The sequence below is a fragment of the Entelurus aequoreus genome, linkage group LG21 (assembly GCF_033978785.1).
Source record: "Entelurus aequoreus isolate RoL-2023_Sb linkage group LG21, RoL_Eaeq_v1.1, whole genome shotgun sequence".
Lineage (NCBI taxonomy): Eukaryota > Metazoa > Chordata > Actinopteri > Syngnathiformes > Syngnathidae > Entelurus > Entelurus aequoreus.
In genome coordinates, this window is record NC_084751.1 from 27,261,912 (window position 1) to 27,286,911 (window position 25,000).

The window sequence follows — 25,000 nt, forward strand, 5'->3', positions numbered from 1 at the left end:
CTTACCTTCTGGTACCTGCTGATCTGTATTTGGGATCTGCATAAGTCCTGAAAATTTGCACGCGCCGCCTTTGTAGTCCGTGGCGAAACCGTAGTCGATAAACTTCTTATTTTTCTCTATATTCTTGTTATGGGACATTCATCCTCCGCTGTTACCATTTCTAATATAAAGTAGTGTTAAGTTCTTACTTATATCTGTTTTCATAAATACACCTTACGGTGCAACCTGGACACATCATCAGTGATTCTCCCGGGGTCATAGGGTGTTTCGGGTCTTAATCCAACACCCTCTCCTGGGCGACCCAGCCGAGGGTGATCAGTCCCTCGACTTGTGTCCAGGTAGCGCTCCACGCCACGCGTCCCCCCTCCGACGGTCTGCCCCGGGGTTGTGCCGGTGGTGCTTGGAGGTTCCAGGCACTGTGGGGAGTGTCCGGGCCTGGGTCCTCCTCCGTCTCATCAGGGCCGTCCAAGGTACTGGCCCTATGCGTTGCACCACGGGTTTCCTCAGGCAGCCTATCTTGATTTTATGTGTCTTCAGGGTTTTTCGCAGCGTTATATGGGTGCTCCCTTGCGGGAGCTGCAGCTTGGGATGCTACCCCTCCCTGCCCCGGTTGCCGTCTTTCCGAGCTGTCAACTGTCTCTCCAGTTGTCACCACTCTTTCGGGGTTGTCATCCAGCCTCTTCCTGGAAGTCAATGGCGATGCCATACTGGATCGGTTTCATAAATACATCTTACAGTGCAACCTGGACACATCATCAGTGATTCTCCCGGGGTCATAGGGTGTTTCGGGTCTTAATCAAACACCCTCTCCTGTCAGTAAACTCGACATGAAAGCGCTGAAGTGAGTTTACATTATTCACCCAAGGAACTTTAGTTATTAGAGAGTTCCGGTCAGACGGTTTTTCACGGGACCCATTTTCGGTGTTGTTGTTATACTAGTGAGCTACGGATGAGGAGATGCTGCTCCGTTATTGATTCAAGTAAAGTCTGAATGTCATTAAAACAGTTAGCTCCATCTTTTGACACTTCTTGCACGCTACACAACAAAGATGACGGCGAAAAGACGCTGCCGAAGGTGAGCCACGCAAATAAGACCACCCACAAAACGGCGAATCCTGAAGCGACTGTCAGAAAGCGGCTTGAAGATGATCTGTAAAACATAATGTATGCAACATTTTGACCAAATAACCACCATTACATGTTATACAGACCACAAGGAAGTGTTTTCAATTTAGAAAAAAAAAAAAAAATATGACCCCTTTAATGCGCCCTATAATCCGGTGCGCCTTTTGTATGAAAATAGGCCTGACTAGACCTGTTCATCGGCAGTGCGCCTTATAATCCGGTGTGCCCTATGGTCCGGAAAATACAGTAGTTGAATCTCAGGAATATAAATCGATTTTCTGAATTTCCCCTCTGTGATTAATAAAGTATTTCTGATTCTGATTCTGATATATCGATTAATCGTTAAAACAAATTTTTATACGTGACATGTAACAAAACAATCAGAATCTTACAAGCACCTTTGTTATTAAGGCGTTTTGACATCTTCACATTAACAGCGGTGAACTTATTTCTTGACTTGTATGACAGTTAGCATCTCAGAATGATATTTCCATCCTTTCCTATGGGAACAATTGGACCAAAAAGTGAATTAATTTCCAGATTCAACATTTCCGTTGGAAGAGTAATTGGAATTTGAAAACCTTATTAGACAGTTTTGGAAAGTGCAGCAGTTTCGTCGGTATGGTTAATATGAAACTGCCACTGGGCAAGACAGATCCAATTGCAAGCATCTCCAACTTTTTTTTTTTTTTAGTCTTGTCACCCTGTCCTTGTCATTATCAGCACTGTCTCCCGCTAAGTCCTCTTTGTCTGCCTTGCAACAGCCTGCAGTGAGCAGCCAGGGAATAAGCTAAGCTACTGGTTTAATGATGCCAGCGCCTACTTTACAGGGAGTTACACGCCGGTGCCTCTTAGCGCCCTCCCTGTCTGCATGCAAGGAAAGTAGAAAGAGTAAGGTGGCATGTTTATTCCCGCCACGCGCCCATTAAAACCTTCTTGTCAGACATATAGCGGAGGTCAAACACACCTGCCGACGCACACTGGCTGACTCATTTGCTGTCATTTATGTGCAAATGACTGCAAAATGGGGCAGAATAATGATACAGCTCACGTTCAAAGCCTGTGTTTCCCTCAGTGGGGAGGCATTGAATAGCAGCGTTAGAGGTTGTGACTAAACGACAACGCAGGAGGCTGGAAAACTAGCGCATGACTGGAGTAAAAAGGGAAGCAAAATACACAAAAACACATGTGAGGTGTTCTTTAAGCTGTCTGGGGGATTCGAATTTGGGGAAAACAAGCGCGAGAGAGGAGTGCGAAGGAGGGAGGAGTTAAGATATTTAAATCCTGTCTGGGTTTCAAGTGTGGACCTCTTAATCTCATCCACTTGACAAACATACACACACAAGGCCAGGCAGACGTCTCGCTAGCCTATTTTCCTCTGACCTGAATTCCCCAGCGTGGCATTTTTTTTTTCCTCTGCCGGGCCAATCTCATTAAGCCGCAGCAAAACACTCGCCACCTCACTCCTACACTGCATCGCTCTCATCCCCCTTTTGTTTCTTTGTCACCCTCTTTTCCTCTCCGCTGCTCCGCTTCCATTTTAGCTTGCTTCCTCCTCCTCCTCCTCCGAGTCGTCCTACTCAGCTGTCTCCCATTTCAGCCCCTGCGTTTCATCTAATTATGGGCCACCACAGCGGACCGGAGGCGAGCGGGTGTAGCCAGGCGGTGGAGTCGAGCCCAGAGCACCTCCTCTTCCTCTGCTTCCAGACGCACAATCAATCCTCATTATCGCCAGCTCCCCTGCATTCCACTTACCTCCACACGGCTGCCAGTTAGAGCTCCACGCCGCCATGCACATTCTCGTCCTCCAGCGTGTGCAAATCAATGCGCCGCATGGACCATGCATGCATAGTTACTCTTTTTTTGTTAGATTTGTGTGTGTTCTCGCAAGAAAAATAGACCAACGGAGTTATTTATGAGATAAGGTTCTTGTTGTCGACAAAAAAATGCTCCCACATGCATTTCTGTTTAAGATGGTTAGCCCAGATTTCAGGCGGAATCTCGTCTCCCAATCAGCTTGCCGTTGCCGTCTCGCCACGCTTCTGTTTTCGAATCAGCTCTTAGGCAGTATTAACAAATTCTTGGTCGAAAACAAGGTCATCACGAGAACAAAGACGGTTGTCACGAATGTCTGGCTACGTAGGACAAAAATGGCTGGTATTTGCTGAAAACCATGTAGGGCAGAGAAAACAGTGCATCTGGAAAGCGGTTCACATGTTCCACATTTTGTTATGTTACAGCCTCATTCCAATATGGAATAAATTCATTTTTGTCCTCAAAATTCGAGACAATACCCCATGACAATGTTTTATTCTGTGTTGAAAATGTATTAAGAATGAAGGACTAAAAATTCACATATACGTAAGTATTTGACCAATAGTTTGATGTACCTTTGGCAGAAATTAGTGCTACAAAGAAGAATGGGCAAATAGGAATCGGTGAAACTGCCTAAAGATAGGTGTGCCAAGTAGGCATGTCCGATAATATCGGACTGCCGATATTATCGGCCGATTAATGCTTTAAAATGTAATATCGGAAATTATCGGTTTCAAAAAGTAAAATGTATGACTTTTTAAAATGCCGCTGTGTACACGGACGTAGGGGGAGGTACAGAGCGCCAATAAACCTTAAAGGCACTGCCTTTGCGTGCTGGCCCAATCACATAATATCTACGGCTTTTCACACACACAAGTGAAGGCAAGCATATTTGGTCAACAGCCATACAGGTCACACTGAGGGTAGCCGTATAAACAACTTTAACACTGTTACAAATATGCGCCACACTGTGAACCCACACCAAACAAGAATGACAAACACATTTGGGAGAACATTCGCACCGTAACACAACATAAACACAACAGAACAAATATACAGTACCCCTTGCAGCACTAACTCTTCCGGGATGCTACAATATACATCCCGCCACCCCTCCCCCCACCTCAACCCCGCCCCCCCAACCCCGCCCACCTCAACCTCCTCATGCTCTCTTAGGGAGAGCATGTCCCAAATTCCAAGCTGCTGTTTTGAGGCATGTTAAAAAAAATAATGCACTTTGTGACTTCAATAATAAATATGGCAGTGCCATGTTGGCATTTTTTTCCATAACTTGAGTTGATTTATTTAGGAAAACCTTGTTACATTGTTTAATGCATCCAGTGGGGCATCACAACAAAATTAGGCATAATAATGTGTTAATTCCACGACTGTATACATCAGTATCGGTTGATATCGGAATCGGTAATTAAGAGTTGGACAATATCGGATATCGGCAAAAAAGCCATTATCGGACATCTCTAGTGCCAAGCTTGTGGTATCGTATTCAAAAACACTCAAAGCTGTAATTCCTGCCAGAGGTGCGTCGACAAAGTATTGAGCAATTTTCGTGAATACCTATGTATGTGGTAGTAGGCTTGCACAATATAAACGATGTAAATGATTTGGCTGACAATAGAGCTTTTGATACTATCATCATTTCGTGATAATGCATGTCGATAACACATTCTAGCTGCGTCTCGCAAATTTGACACCAAAAAGTGAACAAACGCATCATCAAAACGCTGTATAAATCTTGCTAAAGACTAACGTTGCTATACAGTGCAAAGCCACTTCTTAGTCATGTTTCTTACTATTATCTTCTCTGGAGGACGAGGCATAGCTAAACATGCTGCACTCCACACTGTAGAAGAATAAGAATAAACAAAGGTGGGTGGCCTATCATAATCTGTGCAAAATTTGGACCAAAGAACCACCATTACATGTCATGTAGACCAGTGGTCCCCAACCACTGGGCCGCGGCCCGGTACAGGTCCGCGGACCGATTGGTACCGGGCCGCGCAAGAAATAAAAAAAAATTAAAAAAAAGTTTTTGTTGTTGTTGTTGTTGTTGTTAAATCAACATAAAAAACACAATATATACATTATATATCAATATAGATCAATACAGTCTGCAGGGATACAGTCCGTAAGCACACATGATTGTATTTCTTTATGAAAAAAATAATAATAATAAAAATTAAAAATTCCACCCCCCCAAATCCTCCTCCCGGTCCGTGGGACAAATTTTCAACCGTTGACCGGTCCCCAGCTACAAAAAGGTTGGGGACCACTGATGTAGACCACAAGAAAGTGTTGTAATTGTAGAAAAAAATCATAATATGACCCCTTTAAGGCTCTCATTTGCCAGTACAGTTGTCACTTCTATATCACTGTTAAGTGTTTTTAAGCATGAAATAATTTTGTGTAGGAATCATTAATTATAAATCAAATATTTTCATAGCTGCAGCATAATAACACCTGTTTATGACTTTCTAAATACTTTTTTTTAATATTATGAGAGTCTTCGAGACATGAAATAACACCCTTTAGTCACCTTTACACTCTTATTAATCCAGTGTAGTAATGCTGCCTGAGGCTGAGCCAGTCAGTGGCCAGGATACTGAACAGCGCACTCTGATTGGTGTGGCTCCCACTACGGTAGTATTGATCTTTTTAGTTCATGTAGCCCTTTTTATGCTTGAAAATGCCTAATATAGGACAAAAATTACAATCTGCGATGTGGTGAAAGGCACAACTCCTGCCCTGTGACGGCTTAAACATGCTCAAAAACCTCAATACATTTTACAAGGACGTATGTACCTGCACACATTTGCTTTTGACTGACCTGTGTGTCCAGTGCCAGTTCAAAATCAGTAGAATCTAAGATGCAAAATGCAGGTTGTCTGTTTTGGTTTGAAGTTGTCATTTTTGGCACTTTCTTCATTTCCAAATGATTATTATTTATTTTTATTTTTTTACAATTTGATTGAGGAGATGCTGATGCGGGGGTTTCACATTGAACTTAACTCAGGGCCTCTGGAGGTACAGTCGGGGTAAGGCTAGGCCGTTTCATTTTAGATTCACGTTTTAACCACGTTAGTTAACTACGGTACCTCTACCAATGTTAGTTACAATGACCCTAAGCTATGGTCTAAGTCTAAAGTCATTATAAATGTAAACATTTTTGTAAAATGTTTATATTTTTGATACTGTTTCGCTCCCAGTGGTTAGAGACACTTCAGTTTGCTTTTATGAAGTTGCTCTTTGTATTGTTTGTTGCCCAATGTTTGTTTGTTGTGCTGTCATGTTTGTGTTTGTACTGTTATTGTATTGAGTGTTCTTTTTAGTAGTATTCAAAATTGCAATAATATATTTAACTATTAACCGCCCAGGCTGTGTGGGGCAATTTACGCTAAACTACAGTATAAGGTTTAGTAGAGGGCTACAAAATATGGGCCTGTTTTAGACATCTGTGCTAATAGATGAGTTATTGCATTGTTTTGTGGTCATCGAAGGAACTTCAGAAAATGTTTTGATCGTGCACTATAACAAGACTTTTTTAGTTAATATGGGGAGAACTAAACTTTCCCGATTTCGCCGCCATGCAAAAATTAGCACAGCTCTTGACGTTTTGGTTGTATGTTCCTGTGTCTCTGTGCTATTAGAAATGATTAATTAAGTGCGGATTTAAGGCTAACCGCATTGATTGTTTAATGCCTCCTGGGCCTTCCGGCAAATTGGAAGGGTTTGTTCAAAGTCAGCAGTTATCATCTTGCTATATTACCTTAAAATATATTGCTATATATTGCTAAATTGCACTATCAAAGCATTTTCTGTACCTATTAGATGACCACAAAACAATTAAATAACTCATCCCTGCTATTGTCTCTTCTTTTTGCTTAACAGTTAACCTTTGCAGCGTTTAAAAAAAAAAGTTAAAAATGCTGTAAATTATCCCTGAGAGATAACATTTAGGATTTATACATACAGTGGGTACGGAAAGTATTCTGACCCCTTTAAAATTTTCACTTTTTGTTTTATTGCAGCCATTTGCTATGATCAAAAACATTCATTTTATTACTCATAATGTACACTCAGCACCCCATTTTAACAGAAAAAAAAGTAATGTAGACTTTTTTTGCAAATGTATTTAAAAATAAAAAACTCAAACATCACGTAGGTATTCCGGCCATTTGCTCAATACTTTGTTGATGCACCTTTGGCAGCAATTAAAGCCTCAAATCTTGTTGAATACGGTGCCACAAGCTTGGCACACCTTTCTTTGAGCAGGTTCGCCCATTCCTCTTTGCCCATTCCTCTTTGCAAGCACCTCTCAAGCTCCATCAGGTTTGATGGGAAGCGTTAGTTTTAATCCAGGATGTCTCTGTACATTGCTGCATTTATCTTAGACTAGTCAGGGAGGTGACCAAGAACCCGGTGGTCACTCTGTTGGGGCTAAAGCATTCCTCGTGGAGAGAGGAGAACCTTCCAGAAGGACAACTATCTCTGCAGAAAACCACCAATCAGACCTGTATGGTAGAGTGGCCAGACGGAAGTCATTTCAGAGTAAACGGTTTACCAAAATGCCCCTGAAAGACTCTCAGACCATGAGAAACAAAAGTATCTGGTCTGATGAGACAAAGATTGAACTCTTAAGTGTGAATGCCAGGCGTCATGTTTGGAGGAAACCAGGCACCGCTCATCACAAGGCCAATACCATCCTTACAGTGAAGCATGGTGTGGGGATGGTTTTCAGCGGCAGGAACTGCGAGACTAGTCAGGATAGAGGGAAAGATGAATGCAGCAATGTACAGAGACATCCTGGATGAAACATGCTTCCCATCCAACCTGATGGCGCTCGAGAGGTGCTGCAAAGAAGAATAGGCGAAACTGCCCAAAGATAGGTGTGCTAAGCTTGTGGCATTGTATTCAAAGACTTGAGGCTTTAATTACAGCTAAAGGTGCATCAACAAAGTATTGAGCAACGAGTCTGAATACTTAAGTACATGTGATTTTTGAGTTTTTTATTTTTAATGAATTTGCAAACATTTCTACATTTCTGTTTTTTTCTGTCAAGATGGGGTGCTGAGTGTACATTATGAGAAATAAAAATGAGCGTTTTGGATTTTAGCAAATGGCTGCAATGAAACAAAGAGTGGAAAATTTAAAGGGGTCTAAATACTTTTCTTACCCACTATAGCCACATCCAATTTGTTGAGAATATAATGCATGTGAACTGGCCGCTTCATCGTAGGATCTTATCGACGATGCTGTCATTGCACAATAGAATAGTCAAATGTTATCTAATCTCTGTGGCGTCTGTCTCTCCTGTCTGTCTTTCTGGGCGTTGACGCATTATTATGAATACAATAACAGAAGAATAAAGCACTTTCCCATGTAAGGCAGGTGGACTTAGTGATTTAGATGTTATTGCTATCTTAGTGTAGGATAATTGTCATGGTATGAAATTAATAATGTTATGGTACCAAGTCTAGGGCAAGGATAACTTAACCAATCATGTAAAACATATGACTAGAGAGCCTTTGACAAATGATTGATAATTTAAAGGCTTACTGAAATGATTTTTTTTTTATTTAAACGGGGATAGCAGATCTATTCTATGTGTCATACTTGATCATTTCGCGATATTGCCATATTTTTGCTGAAAGGATTTAGTATAGAACAACGACGATAAAGATCGCAACTTTTGGTATCTGATAAAAAAAAGGCTTGCCCCTACCGGAAGTAGCGTGACGTAGTCAATTGAACATATACGCAAAGTTCCCTATTGTTTACAATGATGGCCGCATGAAGTGAGAGAGATTCGGACCGAGAAAGCGACGATTTCCCCATTAATTTGAGCGAGGATGAAGAAAGATTTGTGGATGAGTAAAGTGCAAGTGAAGGACTAGTGGGGAGTGGAAGCGATTCAGATAGAGAAGATGCTGTGAGAGCCGGGGGTGACCTGATATTCAGCTGGAAATTACTAAAACAGTAAATAAACACAAGACATATATGTACTCTATTAGCCACAACACAACCAGGCTTATATTTAATATGCCACAAATTAATCCCACATAAAAACACCTAGGTGTTTGTTATGCTAGCTCCTAGCTACTAGCTCGAGCTAGTTATAGCTCGAGCGGGTAATATGGACGGGATCTCGTATATATAACCCGCCAATACAATTCAAACACCTGCACAACACACACACTCACTCAGCCCAAAGAACCGTTCACCTAACCCAAGGTTCATAAAGCTTATATATTTAACCAAAGTTACGTACATGACACGCACGTACGGGCAAGCAATCAAATGTTTGGAAGCGCGCGGGTGGGACCTGATATTCAGCTGGGAATGACTACAACAGTAAATAAACACAAGACATATATATACTCTATTAGCCACAACACAACCAGGCTTATATTTAATATGCCACAAATTAATCCCGCATAACAAACACCTAGGTGTTTGTTATGCTAGCTCCTAGCTCCTAGCTACTAGCTCGAGCTAGTTATAGCAAGCGATCCAATGTTTGGAAGCGTACTCACGGTATCGCGTCTGCGTCTGTTAACGAAGTCAAAGTCCTCCTGGTAAGAGTCTCTATTGTCCGAGTTCTTCGATCTTGACTGCATCTTTCGGGAATGTAAACAATGAAACACCGACTGTGTTGTGTTGCTGACTTCCCTCGCAAAATACTCCGCTTCGCACCGACTTTCTTCTTTGCTCGCTCAGCTTCTTTCTCCATAATGCAATGAACAAATTGCAACAGATTCACCAACACAGATGTCCAGAATACATCCAGAATGAAATGAAAACAGCTATTTCGTATTGGCTTCAATGAGGAAGCCATACCTGTGTTCTACTGGCTACGTCACACGCATACGTCATCCTCAAAGGCGGTTTGAACCGGAAGTTCCCCGGGAAATTTAAAATTGCACTTTATAAGTTAACCCGGCCGTATTGGCATGTGTTGCAATGTTAAGATTTCATCATTGATATATAAACTATCAGACTGCGTGGTCGGTAGTAGTGGGTTTCAGTAGGCCTTTAAGGTTCTGTTTGGTCTTGCAAATGTGAAATTAGCTTACTTTTGTTGTGAATTTTCCAAAAAACTATAACAACCATATTTTGCTCTTATGGATATTTGGAAAATCAAAAGGACTGCCTCCAGAACACACAATCACCACAAAAGTATTTTTTAACAAAATTAATCAAATATTGTTGATATACAGTCATTTTTTACATGACTTTATATACTTTGTTGATTGATTGATTGATTTAAATTTTTATTAGTAGATTGCACAGTGAGGTACATATTCCGTACAATTGACCACTAAATGGTAACACCCGAATAAGTTTTTCAACTTGTTTAAGTCGGGTCCACGTTAATCAATTCATGGTAATGTGTGTAAAGTGTCTAATTTGTTTTGAGTTCGGGGGGTCCACTTAAATTGATTCATGATACAGATATATACTATCAAATATATAACATTTGTGTGAAATCTAACCGTTCTACTCCTGAACCGCTGGACACACACAAAAGGGGGGACATTTGAAAAAACAAGCATCCTTATTGTGTTGCCTTTGCAATTATTTTTCTAACAAATACACAATATTGTGGTGCTGTTATCAGATCTCAACGTTTGACTCTATAGGTCAGATGGACTTGAATTTTCTCACGCAACTTAATGCGCTCTACTAAAAACATATTAAAATTTTAAGGTGCCAATACAATCATTAGTAAAGTGCTACGCACCTTTACGGGACTGACCAGCACAAGTCTGTAAAACGTCAGCAATATTGGTTGAAAAACATGGCCGCCATCAAGCAATCTTAACTACATCGCCTATAAATCATTGACCATCATGCCTCCATGCAACACCCAAACCCCTCCTCCCCCCAATATTTTCCAAATGCAAATGTTGACTTTTTGTCTAATGTTTATAAAACTTTGACAATATCCTCATTGCACATATGCTAGCTCATATTTTAAAGTATTTTGAGCACAACCAGAGGGGGTGCTGCAAATGTCATTAACTGTCATGTGACACACATTGTTATACAAACCCCGTTTCCATATGAGTTGGGAAATTGTGTTAGATGTAAATATAAAGGGAATACAATGATTTGCGAATCCTTTTCAACCCATATTCAGTTGAATGCACTACAAAGACAAGATATTTGATGTTCAAACTCATAAACTTTATTTTTTTTTGCAAATAATAATTAACTTAGTATTTCTTGGCTGCAACACGTGCCAAAGTAGTTGGGAAAGGGCATGTTCACCACTTTGTTACATGGCCTTTCCTTTTAACAACACTCAGTAAACATTTGGGAACTGAGGAGACACATTTTTTAAGCTTCTCAGGGGGAATTCTTTCCCATTCTTGCTTGATGTACAGCTTAAGTTGTTCAACAGTCCGGGGGGTTCCGTTGTGGTATTTTAGGCTTCAAATTGCGCCACACATTTTCAATGGGAGACAGGTCTGGACTACAGGCAGGCCAGTCTAGTACCCGCACTCTTTTACTATGAAGCCACGTTGATGTAACACGTGGCTTGGCATTGTCTTGCTGAAATAAGCAGGGGCGTCCATGGTAACGTTGCTTGGATGGCAACATATGTTGCTCCAAAACCTGTATGTACCTTTCAGCATTAATGGCGCCTTCACAGATGTGTAAGTTACCCATGTCTTGGGCACTAATACACCCCCATACCATCAAAGATGGTGGCTTTTCAACTTTGCGCCTATAACAATCCGGATGGTTCTTTTCCTCTTTGGTCCGGAGGACACGACGTCCACAGTTTCCAAAAACAATTTCAAATGTGGGCCCGTCAGACCACAGAAAACTTTTCCACTTTGTATCAGTCCATCTTAAATGAGCTCAGGCACAGCGAAGCCGACTGCGTTTCTGGGTGTTGTTGATAAACGGTTTTCGCCTTTGCTAAGGAGAGTTTTAACTTGCACTTACAGATGTAGCGACCAACTGTAGTTACTGACAGTGGGTTTCTGAAGTGTTCCTGAGCTCATGTGGTGATATCCTTTACACACTGATGTCGCTTGTTGATGCAGTACAGCCTGAGGGATCGAAGGTCACAGGCTTAGCTGCTTACGTGCAGTGATTTCTCCAGATTCTCTGAACCCTTTGATGATATTACAGAACGTAGATGGTGAAATCCCTAAATTCCTTGCAATAGCTGGTTGAGAAAGGTTTTTCTTAATCTGTTCAACAATTTGCTCACGCATTTGTTGACAAAGTGGTGACCCTCGCCCCATCTTTGTTTGTGAATGACTGAGCATTTCATGGAATCTACTTTTATACCCAATCATGGCACCCACCTGTTCCCAATTTGCCTGTTCACCTGTGGGATGTTCCAAATAAGTGTTTGATGAGCATTCCTCAACTTTATCAGTATTTATTGCCACCTTTCCCAACTTCTTTGTCACGTGTTGCTGGCATCAAATTTAAAGTTAATGATTATTTGCAAAAAAAAAAACGTTTATCAGTTTGAGCATCAAATATCTTGTCTTTGTAGCATTTTCAACTGAATATGGGTTGAAAATGATTTGCAAATCATTGTATGTCTGTGTTGGCCCTGCGATGAGGTGGCGACTTGTCCAGGGTGTACCCCGCCTTCCGCCCGAATGCAGCTGAGATAGGCTCCAGCACCCCCCGCGACCCCAAAAAGGGACATGCGGTAGAAAATTGAGTGTAATCAAACACTTCACCTAGAATTAGCAACAGTTAGCTTAGCATAATAAAAACTGTACTTTCATTTTATTCTGCCAGATCTAAGGCTACTTTGTTGTACCTCTGCAATATTTTCCTTTACATTAAAGGCCTACTGAAACCCACTACTACCGACCATGCAGTCTGATAGTTTATATATCAATGATGAAATCTTAACATTGCAACACATGCCAATACGGCCGGGTTAACTTATAAAGTGCAATTTTAAATTTCCCGCTAAACTTCCGGTTGAAAACGTCTATGTATGATGACGTATGCGCGTGACGTCAATGGTTGAAACGGAAGTATTCAGACTCCATTGAATCCAATACAAAAAGCTCTGTTTTCATCTCAAAATTCCACAGTATTCTGGACATCTGTGTTGGTGAATCTTTTGCAATTTGTTTAATGAACAATGAAGACTGCAAAGAAGAAAGTTGTAGGTGGGATCGGTGTATTAGCGGCTGGCTCCAGCAACACAAGCAGGAGGACTTTGATTTGGATAGCAGACGCGCTATCCGACGCTAGCCACCGACCGCACGGATGATCGGGTGAATTCCTTCGTCGCTCCGTCGATCGCTGGAACGCAGGTGAGCACGGGTGTTGATGAACAGATGAGGGCTGGCTGACGTAGGTGGATAGCTAATGTTTTTAGCATAGCTCTGTGAGGTCCCGTTGCTAAGTTAGCTTCAATGGCGTCGTTAGCAACAGCATTGTTAAGCTTCGCCATGCTGGAAAGCATTAACCGTGTATTTACATGTCCATGGTTTAATAGTATTGTTGATTTTCTGTCTATCCTTCCAGTCAGGGGCTTATTTCTTTTGTTTCTATATGCAGTTAAGCCCGATGCTATCACGGTAGCTCCGTAGCTAAAGTGTTTCGCCGATGTATTGTCGTGGAGATAAAAGTCACTGTCAATGTCCATTTCGCGTTCTCGACTCTCATTTTCAAGAGGATATAGTATCCGAGGTGGTTTAAAATACAAATCCGTGATCCACAATAGAAAAAGGAGAGTGTGTGGAATCCAATGAGCAAGCTTGTACCTAAGTTACGGTCAGAGCGAAAAAAAGATGCGTCCTGCACTGCACTCTAGTCCTTCACTCTCACGTTCCTCATCCACGAATCTTTCATCCTGGCTCAAATTAATGGGGTAATCGTTGCTTTCTCGGTCCGAATCGCTCTCGCTGCTGGTGTAAACAATGGGGAAATGTGAGGAGCCTTTCAACCTGTGATGTCACGCTACTTTCGGTACATGCAAGGCTTTTTTATCAGCGACCAAAAGTTGCGAACTTTATCGTCGATGTTCTCTACTAAATCCTTTCAGCAAAAATATGGCAATATCGCAAAATGATCAAGTATGACACATAGAATGGATCTGCTATCCCCGTTTAAATAAAAAAAAATCATTTCAGTAGGCCTTTAATCTGTCTAAAATAAACCATTTAAAAACACAATTATAAATGAAACCAGTGTTGTGGGAAGCCAATTAACCTTTTACATCCTCCTCCTTCTCGTCTTCTCAACCCCCAGGCTCAGGACCTAAACGTGATTGAGGAAGTGATCCGCATGATGCTTGAGATCATCAACTCTTGTCTTTGCAACTCCCTGCACCACAACCCCAACTTGGTGTACGCGCTGCTCTACAAGAGGGAGCTCTTCGAGCAGTTCAGGACGCACCCTTCCTTCCAGGACATCATGCAGAACCTGGACACGGTCAGTCGCCCACATAAACATCTTGGGTGATAACTTTTATTTCATTTGCAATGACTCATACAACCACACTGTGACAGTCAGCAGTCATGACATTGATTCATAGATGGGCCCTTTTGTTCGCACACTGAAGTGTTAACTTGCGCCCATCAGCAGCACATACCCAAGCATATACAGAATTAAATTGGACTGCAACCAAGATGTTGTAAACACGTTGATGCACAGTAATTAACATGAGCTTTCCGTATTTAAGGACTACATTTTTTCATCTTCTGAACAGTCTAGGATTCAATTCAAGGATTCAAGGAACTTTTTTTGTCATACCGTCAAACATGAGATGGCAATACGTTTAGTACCCGATGTCCCAAATTTAGCTCAGATTAAGCTGACAAGAACAAAGCACATAATAACTTAAATAGAATACCTACGTTCTAAATAATAGTCATTACTTTTTGGTTCAAACACATTTTTAACTTGATATACTGTATATTTGTTATGCTAAAGAGGACCCGTGATGAGTTTAATCTACATTTAAAACACTTCTTTGGTGTCTCAGGACTCAGCTTTTCCACTCAAATATTAACACTGCAATCAGTAATCTTCCTCTACATCTTAATCATATTTAATAATTATATCCAACCTACTTACAGTTTAACAGGATAAACCAATTTATAAAAAAGCATGTGTTAATTACAACAATTGTTATCAAGGCTTAGGTCCGTCTGATTAAAAAAGAAATACCAATCAAATATACTGCAAAAGAAGCGACTCATAAAAACTGATGAAAAATAAATTTACCTACAATTACGAAGTGCTAAAATAAAACAGTTCTAACTAAATTAATAATAAATAATACACATTTCTTGAATAAACTGTCGATAAAATTAAAGTACAGATAAAAGTACAGCTTTGCCACCCTAGTCATGATTTTTGCCCAGGAACTTTTGGTTCATGCAACTTGTAGTTCCTGGAACTTTAGGTTCCTGTAGAAGTGTGTGGTTTGTGTTTTCACAGTTCAGGGTAGTTTATACAAATCGGGCTGATGGCATACGGAGGAGCGATTTAATATATTCCGACACGGATACCATGTAATAAACTGACAATATTAGGTTACAGTTCTTTTACTAAAAAGTAAGTAAATGAAATACAAAACAATATTATACAAAACGTTAAATTATGAATTTGTGACGGTCAGGTGATTCCTTTTAGCCCATTTCAGCTGTAAATAACAATATGTAAAGAAAAACATTTCAGTGTTTATCTCACGGCGACAACATAAACACACCGGCTTTAGCGTTCGCTTGTTAGCATTAGCATTCTTTTTTTTCGGGTTGAGGCCAGTAACTACAAAAATGGAGTGTCACGGACTACTTTTACAACATGTAACAAAGTAAATAGATAGTAATTAATGTCATTTGCCTTCATTCCACTCGTGTACTGCCTCTTTTATTTCACATTTATCCAACAAAGCCAGAATAGTGAGCAGCTGAAGCCATTGCTTCTAGTCCGGCTTCATACTCCCCAGTAAATACGTTTATAAAAGACTCGAAATGAAGTTTGTAAAAATAATAAACAGCAATAAACTGCATATAGTTTAAAGACTACAGTTGCCCCAAAAAAGTAGCTGTTGTTGTAATAGAAATACACAAGAAATAAGAAATAAACGAGTCGCTGTGCATACTCCGCAATTGCGGCCGTGTGTTTGAAAAACAAGTTTTAGGAACGCCCTCAGCTGTGTTCAAACAATCAGCGTTTGACAGCACAACCCGCCCCCGAAACGTTTCAAAAAGTAGCTAGGAGGAACTCCGAAAGGTTTCTGGAGAACTAAATCTACCTGGGTAGTTTTTGGTGGAAACACGGGGGGAACTTTATTTACCGGGGTAAGTGGGAAAATTCCCGAAAAAGTTCCTGCAGTGGAAAATACCCTTTTTACATTAGCTCCAGACTTCTTCTGTTTTTTTGACATTGTCATTCCACAAGTGGTGGAAAAGTGTATTACAACTTAGCAGTCTTTACGTACCACAGCAGAGAATCAAATGGCGGCCCAACAATGGGCCCTATGGTTAAGATACATCGGTCTACATAATATTTATTGGACATGCTTTGGTGTAAGTTTTGCTCCACACTCACTTTTATAACCTGTTTTTACAGTCTGTCTACAAGATGTTCGTTAGCGCAGGCGTTCCCAGATTGCAAATGAAACCACACCTCACCCTGTCCAAAAGTGTCAGAATGTATCTTTTGTAAATGTACACTGTTTATATATTTGCTTGAAAGATACATCTCCTGGATGCACTGGGACACATCATCAGTGATGTATCCTGGATTCATCGGGTGTTTCGGGTCTCACAACATCATACACCCTTGTCCAGGCGACCCAGCCGGGGTGATCAAGTCCCTGCTTGTGTCCCAGTAGCAACCCACGGATCTGCCCTTTTCAGCCACAACCACCTCGTGGCTTTCTCTGCCGCTTCACTTGTGGATTGAATGGCCCTGCTTTTGGCCGCCCCTGTGACTCCCAATCGGCCAAGCACTTTGCAGAGGGAGCGTCCTGCAAAGCCACGGCAGCCAACCTCTATTGGCTCATAGAAAGTCCTCCAGCTCCTGCCCCTGCAGTCCTCCACCAGCTCCTGATACTTGGCACGTTTATATGTGTATATATATATATGTGTATATATATATATATATATATATATATATATATATATATATATATATATATATATATATATATATATATATATATATATATATATATATATATATATATATATATATATATATATATATATATATATATATATATATAATCAAGTCAGAGCTGCATAAAAAAGTTGCTTTTAGCAGCATTTATGTCACTGCATATTGCACGACTGTGTTATTATGCGCATGCCAAGATTAGATGAAAATAATATTTTATCCTACCCTTTTTGTTTCCTCATAGCCTGAAGCAGAGGGGGAGGAGCTAACCCCCCTATGACTGAGACCTTTACTAAATTAAAATATAAAACTAAGTATGTCCACCTCTCCATGACATCACGTCATAGCCAGACTGCAAAAAACCCTGCAGGCTCACTCCAAATGCATAAACCTTAATATTTGATGCAACATTGTAACAACATTCATGAGTCAGAAAGGACAAAAACAACATTTTCAGTAATGCATTCATGTTTTTTTTAACTCAGACTTTCAAGTAACATTTTGACATTTCTAACTGTCTTTCAATTTAAACTATGCACCCTGAGAAGTCCAAACGCGCAATGAATTTGTTTGCAGAGCTTTTCTGGTCATTTTAATGCTAGTCATTAGCCACGACTTGCTATTTACCTAAGCATCTGCTGCTGGTTGCATGTATTTTTTTGTGTGTGTGTGATTGATGTTTAAATGCATAATATTCCTCACAATGTACTGAGCAGACAGGCACTTTACTGTGTGGTTATCATCACATTATCTCTTTGTCATCACTGCACTAGTGTAGACATCACAAAAAGGCCATATTTTTTATAGTGTTTAAACTCTAAATTGTACCTCTTTTGGGGTGTTTGCATTGATTTTGATAAAGATGTGTTATAAATGAATAAATAAGCAACCCCGACTGCTACATAAGGAAGGATAAGGACTGATTCTGTAACATCTGTAAGTAAAATGTACATATATCCTGGATGGGATATTGCAACCAAACGATAAAGCCGTTAGCTGTAGTAATATTGATAAATTAATCAGTCCCTACCGTGTAGAAAGGCTGTGTCAAATATTCATGAACCATCTTTGTGGTGGGAGAGAAAAAGCTGTCACTCATAAGTGTTATCAGTCAAGTAGAAGGGAAAGAGAGCCTCGCAGTCTCCTATTGGCGTGCACAAGTGAGGAGTAGGGTGGGGGTTGTTGCTATAGGCTCCGCTGTTATCCATAAGTATGAGGAAGCATGCTAACTGGAATCCCTCGGTTAAGTCAGCTTCCCCGAGGCGATTCTCCGAACTCTTCCCTGTGCTTGCAAATCCGTGTGTGCGTAGCATGAGATTGTAGATGAGGAGCTTCTGTTTTTTGTTTGCTCCTCTAAATTAACCCCATATGGGAGGTCTTCAAAGTTGATGAGGAGATTAGTATTCGGTGTAGACACACACAATGCTCATGTGGGCTCTGGTGCAAGAGGAAAGTCAAAACATGAAGAAATACTGCACTGCCTGTGGATGTATCTAGCACTGTAGGTTTGACACATATTAAAAAAAAAGCTTTGAAAAGAATCAGTAAAACAGAGATTTTAATTATCAAATATCAAACATAGCTCCAGGGGGGGGTGCCTAGTAGAGCGCTGCAAACATCAAGCACAGAGTGTCCTTGATCTCTTGTTTGGGATGAAACCCGCTAGGCATTAGATAATTTGATTGAATAACTTGTTTCAAAGTGGCATAAAACATGCCTTCTGGTGAGTATGTAATCCAAAATACTTGATGCATACTTCAGCTAACAATGTGTAAAGATGACCTTTGGAGCATGTGCCCTTGCTACTTGCACCAATGTATAAACAATTTATTTGTTATCAATAAGTGTATTAGTATCAATAAAGGAATATTGATGCTGTGTTCAGTTCAGATCAAAACAAGCTCGCTTCATCCAGTAAAAGCTCAGTTTCCCATAGTATGTGTCCTATAGTATGCTTAAAGCCCCTATATTGCAATCTTGTGTCGTCATATATGGTTTGGCTGCCACGAGCCCACTGCGACAACCTTCGGATTAAACCATTGAAAGCTGGCAATTGATATTAAGCTTCAATGAGATAAGGATGAAACGAGAGCCTGTGTCTCAAAGAAAGCGAGGCGCTTTTTGCTTGTGAAAGACACGAGCCGAGTTAATTATTATCCTTTTTCGCTTTAGCCTACGCAAGCACAGTAGGTTAGTTATAAGTCATACTCATACAGTCATCAAAATGATAGCATAAATGTGTTCAGTCCTGTATTTGAGCAGTTAATGCACATGTACGGCACTCACAATATTGGGTTCAGACCTTACATTTCAGGAATCATTTTTTATACTACTACCACTATACTATAACATAGGGGTTCTCGGTAAATTTGTCTAAGAGCCATAATTCGAAGGCCAGATTGGATTAGGTGGGGGTAAATTGTAGGTTGGGAATTTTTGTGGTATTGTTGACATATTATTAGAAATTAGGGCTGTTTTTGACTAAATAATTGTATAGATTTTGATTCGTTGGATTTCGCACATTGTTGTTGATCAGTCAATTCTATGGCCTTTTTCTAAAAGAAATAAACAGATGGTAATATGTAGAGCTTCACGGTTTTGGGAAAAAATCTAATATTAGTTTTTGTCTCAAATTGCGATTCGATTTGCAATTTTTATATTTTACGGAAAACATGCATAAAACTGCAAAAATAACAAGTGAAGGACGACATGTTACTTTTAGACGTTTAGACTGTCAATCAACACATCAGAACAATATGCAATAATTTTCTTTAAAAAAATATTTTTCTCTATACAGACAGACTTAGGGCTTTTTTCTACATCATGCTCTTAAACTAAAGAAATAACTTGTAAAAACTATACAGTGATTATAATGCAATATAATCATAATATATAATAATAATACAAGTAACCATTTAAAAGGGTATAAGCTGTTATTTGTCATTACTGTATATGTAGATGTGTTTATCATTGTACTTTAACTGGAAGGAAAATACCTTTATCCTAAATAAAAAATACAATTATGTATTTTAATTTATGTAAGCAACCATTTAACCTAAATAAATATTGATCATTTTAAAGGGCATTTTTTCCAAGTTAGAAAAACGAACGTTGTCTTTTTGTTTGTCATCCCATGATAACGGCGGTCTTGCCGTTAGCTTGTCTGTTTTGATGGGCTCATATTGCCCACCTGATTTGAAGCTGAAATATTCCCACAACAGGACATTTGGCGTTGTAATCATGCTTTTTCATCCTAGTTTTTGTTACTTTGTGGCACTTCTTAGTGGCGAGTCACGAGTAAGGAAGCTGTCCGTAAGTGCTTCCTGTGTGTGTGTGTGTAAAGCTGGCGCCCCGATTAACCTTACAGCCCTAGTGATGTGTAGTAGTGTATACTGACTGGTCATTTGGTGTCAATAACATCACATTGGCTATTACATATTTGTGGATATTCCAAAGTTAATTAAAGGTACATTAAAGTTAACAAAACAAGGATCTCATTTGCAACATTTTCCACCTCAAAAATAAGGTTAAACCAGAGATAGTAAAGACCTCTGTTCTGGTGCAGCAACAAAAGAACAGCAAACTTGACTAATAGAGAAACTAAAAGTTGTAACAAATTTCACATTTTTCACTCTTATAAAACAATGTCTCCACACAAGAATATTGACTTAAAATCTAAAGAAGACATGATGATGAACCATTAGCGGGCCGTGCGTTTCCCACCTAACCTTCAGTGATGTCCGACTTCAATGATTACCTCTCAAAATACCATAATTTATGACCATTGCTGGATAAATACTATACAGGAACACATTTACACACTACTTCGTATTGAAGCACCTCAACAGTGTACAAAACGGGTTATTTTCTGGCGAATTTAAAAATCAATAAACCCGCATCAGCAATTAAAACATATCTTATGTGGTACTGTCTAAATTAAAATTGCAAAAAACCATATTGAACGTGAAAAAAATAAACAAATTAAATATTTGAACTCACAATTTGTAGCACCTATTTGACACCGTATCAGCCAGTAGTACCCCTCGTAGTCGGATGATTCGAGTGGAAATGGCGGGCATTTCCCCATACCATCGCCGGAGCAGCTGAGATAGCTTCCGGGGTTGGCCGACATCGTCTCATAAGATGTAGTTTCTTTTTAAATATCCTTCTTGAAAATGGCTTTACAAATATATACTGTATCTGCCACCTAATCAACATTTTGTTCTCCTTCTTTGTGGGTCAACACTTCCCGCTTCCTGCTAAATTACTACTTGTGATTGGCTACTCACTTTGGAATGACAAGTGAGTATCCAATCACAGTCTCGTTATCATCAGGCTACCTAGATAGGCTACTGTCAACAAGTTGTGATCTGATTGGCTATTACAACTGTCTATCAACTGTATGTGTTCTCAAATTCATGTGGCTCTGCTGATCTACATTGCACTGCCGCGGCTCATACCAGTGAGTATCCAATCACAGGACGCGTAAATGTCACGTTTAATGTGAGGCCAGCTAAAAGGCCTTACTGACAACAACTCGTGATCTGATTGGCTATCACAATTATCTATCAACTGTATGTGCCCGTTCACTTACATAGACGCCACGCCTGCATTGTTGATTCTGAAGGCTCCGGGCAGATTTGGTACAGCATGGCAACATAAGCTAACTGAATTATGATTGAATAAAAACTCTGACCTAAATACAACAGCACTGGAAGGAGCGCAATATGACATGAAGAGAATATGAATACTTTTAGATATTTAGGGAAAGTAAATGAAAAAGTACTTTTGTCTTTAATTATGATCATGATTTCTGGTTATGTTAGGCCAGTAGATAAGGCCTTGCTGGCCCTGACGGCCCACCACTGTGATTAACGTTGGGCGGGGCGATTATATGATCGTGGTTGTTGATCGCGATGAATTTGAATTTGGTCAAGGTGATCGGCTGTTAGCATATTTCCTCGATCAAACATTGCGGAAATTTCTGTTAGAAGTTACCACAGTAGTAAACAGTAAGGAAGCAATGCTTGGTATAATCCTGCACGCAACATCCATCCATTTCCTACCGCTTGTCCCTCTTGGGATAGCGGGGGGTGCTGGAGCCTATCTCAGCTGCATTCGACAATCTGCCTTTATTACCATACCATACCAACTTTATTTTATAAAGCCCTTTAAAAACAACCACAGTTGAAGAACAAAGGGCTGTACACCACAAATAAATATTTATTGACCGTAATGATGTGTGTGTCTGTGAATGTATGTGTCTGTGCCTGTGTACGTTTGCGAGCCTTTTTGTGAAAGTGTGTCCGGTTGTGTGCGCGAAAGTCAGGCGTTGAGCCTCTTACCCCTGCACAGCTGGAAGTGCAGCCCAGAAGAACAAAATAAAGAAATATGACTAACACTAGCATGGAAGCTGAAACACAACATTTAAAAGGAGCAGCAACTTTCATGACACACTTTACTTTAAAAGCCTACTGAAATGCGATTTTCTTATTTAAAGGCCTACTGAAACCCACTACTACCGACCACGCAGTCTGATAGTTTATATATCAATGATGAAATCTTAACATTGAAACACATGCCAATACGGCCGGGTTAACTTATAAAGTGCAATTTTAAAATTCCCGCCACACTTATACTTATACTTGTATAGCGCTTTTCTACCTTCAAGGTACTCAAAGCGTTTTGACAGTATTTCCACATTCACCCATTCACACACACATTCACACACTGATGGCGGGAGCTGCCATGCAAGACGCTAACCAGCCGCCATCAGGAGCAAGGGTGAAGTGTCTTGCCCAAGGACACAACGGACGTGACTAGGATGGTAGAAGGCGGGGATTGAACCCCAGTAACCAGCAACCCTCCGATTGCTGGCACGGCCACTCTACCAACTTCGCCACGCCGCCCATCACTTCCGGTTGAAAAACTACTTTGGATATGATTTATGCGCGTGACGTCACAAAATCCACGGAGGTGGTTGTACCCCATCGACCCGATACAAAAACCTCTTGTTTTCTTCGACAAATTTCCACAGTATTCTGGACATCTGTGTTGGTGAATCTTTTGCAATTTGTTTAATGAACAATGGAGGCTGCAAAGAAGAACGTTGTAGGTGGGATCGATCGGTGTATTAGCGGCTAAGTACAATACTTACAGCAACACAACAAGGACTACTTACTACGCCTAGCCGATGCTTGTCGCCAAACCCACGGATGAAGTCCTTTGTCGCGCCGTCGATCGCTGGAACGAAGGTGAGCACGGCTGTTGATGGGAAGATGAGGGCTGGCGGGCGTAGGTGGAGCGCTAATGTTTTTATCATAGTTCTGTGAGGTCCGGTTGCTAAGTTGCTAAATTAGCCTTAGCGTCGTTAGCAACAGCATTGTTAAGCCTTACCAGGCTGAGAATTTTTAACCGTGTAGTTACATGTACATGGTTTAATAGTATTGTTGATCTTCTGTCTATCCTTCCAGTCAGGGGTTTATTTCTTTTGTTTCTATCTTCATTTGAGAACGATGCTATCACTTTAGCTCAGTAGCTAAGTGTGTCACCGATGTATTGTCGTGGAGATAAAAGTCACTTTAAATGTCCATTTCGCGTGCTCGACTCTCATTTTCAAGAGGATATAGTATCCGAGGTGGTTTAAAATACAAATCCGTGATCCACAATAGAAAAAGGAGAAAGTGTGGAATCCAATGAGCCAGCTTGTACCTAAGTTACGGTCAGAGCGAAAAAAGATATGTCCATCACTGCCTCTTTAGTCCTTCACTGTAACGTTCCTCATCTACGAATCTTTCATCCTCGCTCAAATTAATGGGGTAATCGTCGCTTTGTCGCTCCGAATCTCTCGCTCCATTGTAAACAACGGGGAATTGTGAGGAATACTAGCTCCTGTGACGTCACGCTACTTCCGGTACAGGCAAGGCTTTTTTTTTTATCAGCGAGCAAAAGTTGCAAACTTTATCGTCGATTTTCTCTACTAAATCCTTTCAGCAAAAATATGGCAATATCGCGAAATGATCAAGTATGACACATAGAATGGATCTGCTATTCCCGTTTAAATAAAAAAAATTAATTTCAGTAGGCCTTTAAATGGGGATAGCAGGTCCATTCTATGTGTCATACTTGATCATTTTGCGATATTGCCATATTTTTGCTGAAAGGATTTAGTAGAGAACATCGACGATAAAGTTCGCAACTTTTGGTCGCTGATAAAAAAGCCTTGCCTGTACTGGAAGTAGCAGACGATATGCTCGTGATGCCACAGGTTGTGGAGCTCCTCACATCTGCACATTGTTTACAATCATGGCCACCAGCAGCGAGAGCGATTCGGACCGAGAAAGCGACAATTTCCCCATTAATTTGAGCGAGGATGAAAGATTTATGGATGAGGAAAGTGAGAGTGAAGGACTAGAGGGCAGTGGAAGCGATTCAGATAGGGAAGATGCTGTGAGAGGCGGGTGGTACCTGATATTCAGCTGGGAATGACTAAAACAATAAATAAACACAAGACATATATATACTCTATTAGCCACAACACAACCAGCCCAAAGTACCGTTCACCTCCCCAAAATTCATACAGCACATATATTTCCCCGAAGTCCCCAAAGTTACGTACGTGACATGCACATAGCGGCACGCACGTACGGGCAAGCGATCAAATTTTTGGAAGCCGCAGCTGCGTACTCACGGTAGCGCGTATCCAACTCAAAGTCCTCCTGGTAAGAGTCTCTGTTGTCCCAGTTCTCCACAAGCATGCATATCCAACTCAAAGTCCTCCTGGTAAGAGTCTCTGTTGTCCCAGTTCTCCACCGGCCAATGGTAAAGCTTGACTGTCATATTTCGGGAATGTAAACAATGAAACACCGGCTACGTGTTTGTGTTGCTGCAGCCGGCCGCTAATACACTGCTTCCCACC

The 25,000-nt window shown here is 40.6% G+C and overlaps 1 protein-coding gene across 1 annotated transcript in view; it reads left to right on the forward strand.

Moving 5' to 3' along the window:
• Window positions 1-25,000, forward strand: part of dym (dymeclin) — a 162,439-nt gene that overhangs the window by 104,325 nt on the left and 33,114 nt on the right. Inside the window, exon 15 of the mRNA XM_062031332.1 lies at window positions 14,203-14,385. Coding sequence (XP_061887316.1) covers window positions 14,203-14,385 — 183 coding nt within the window. The remainder of the gene's footprint in view (window positions 1-14,202; window positions 14,386-25,000) is intronic.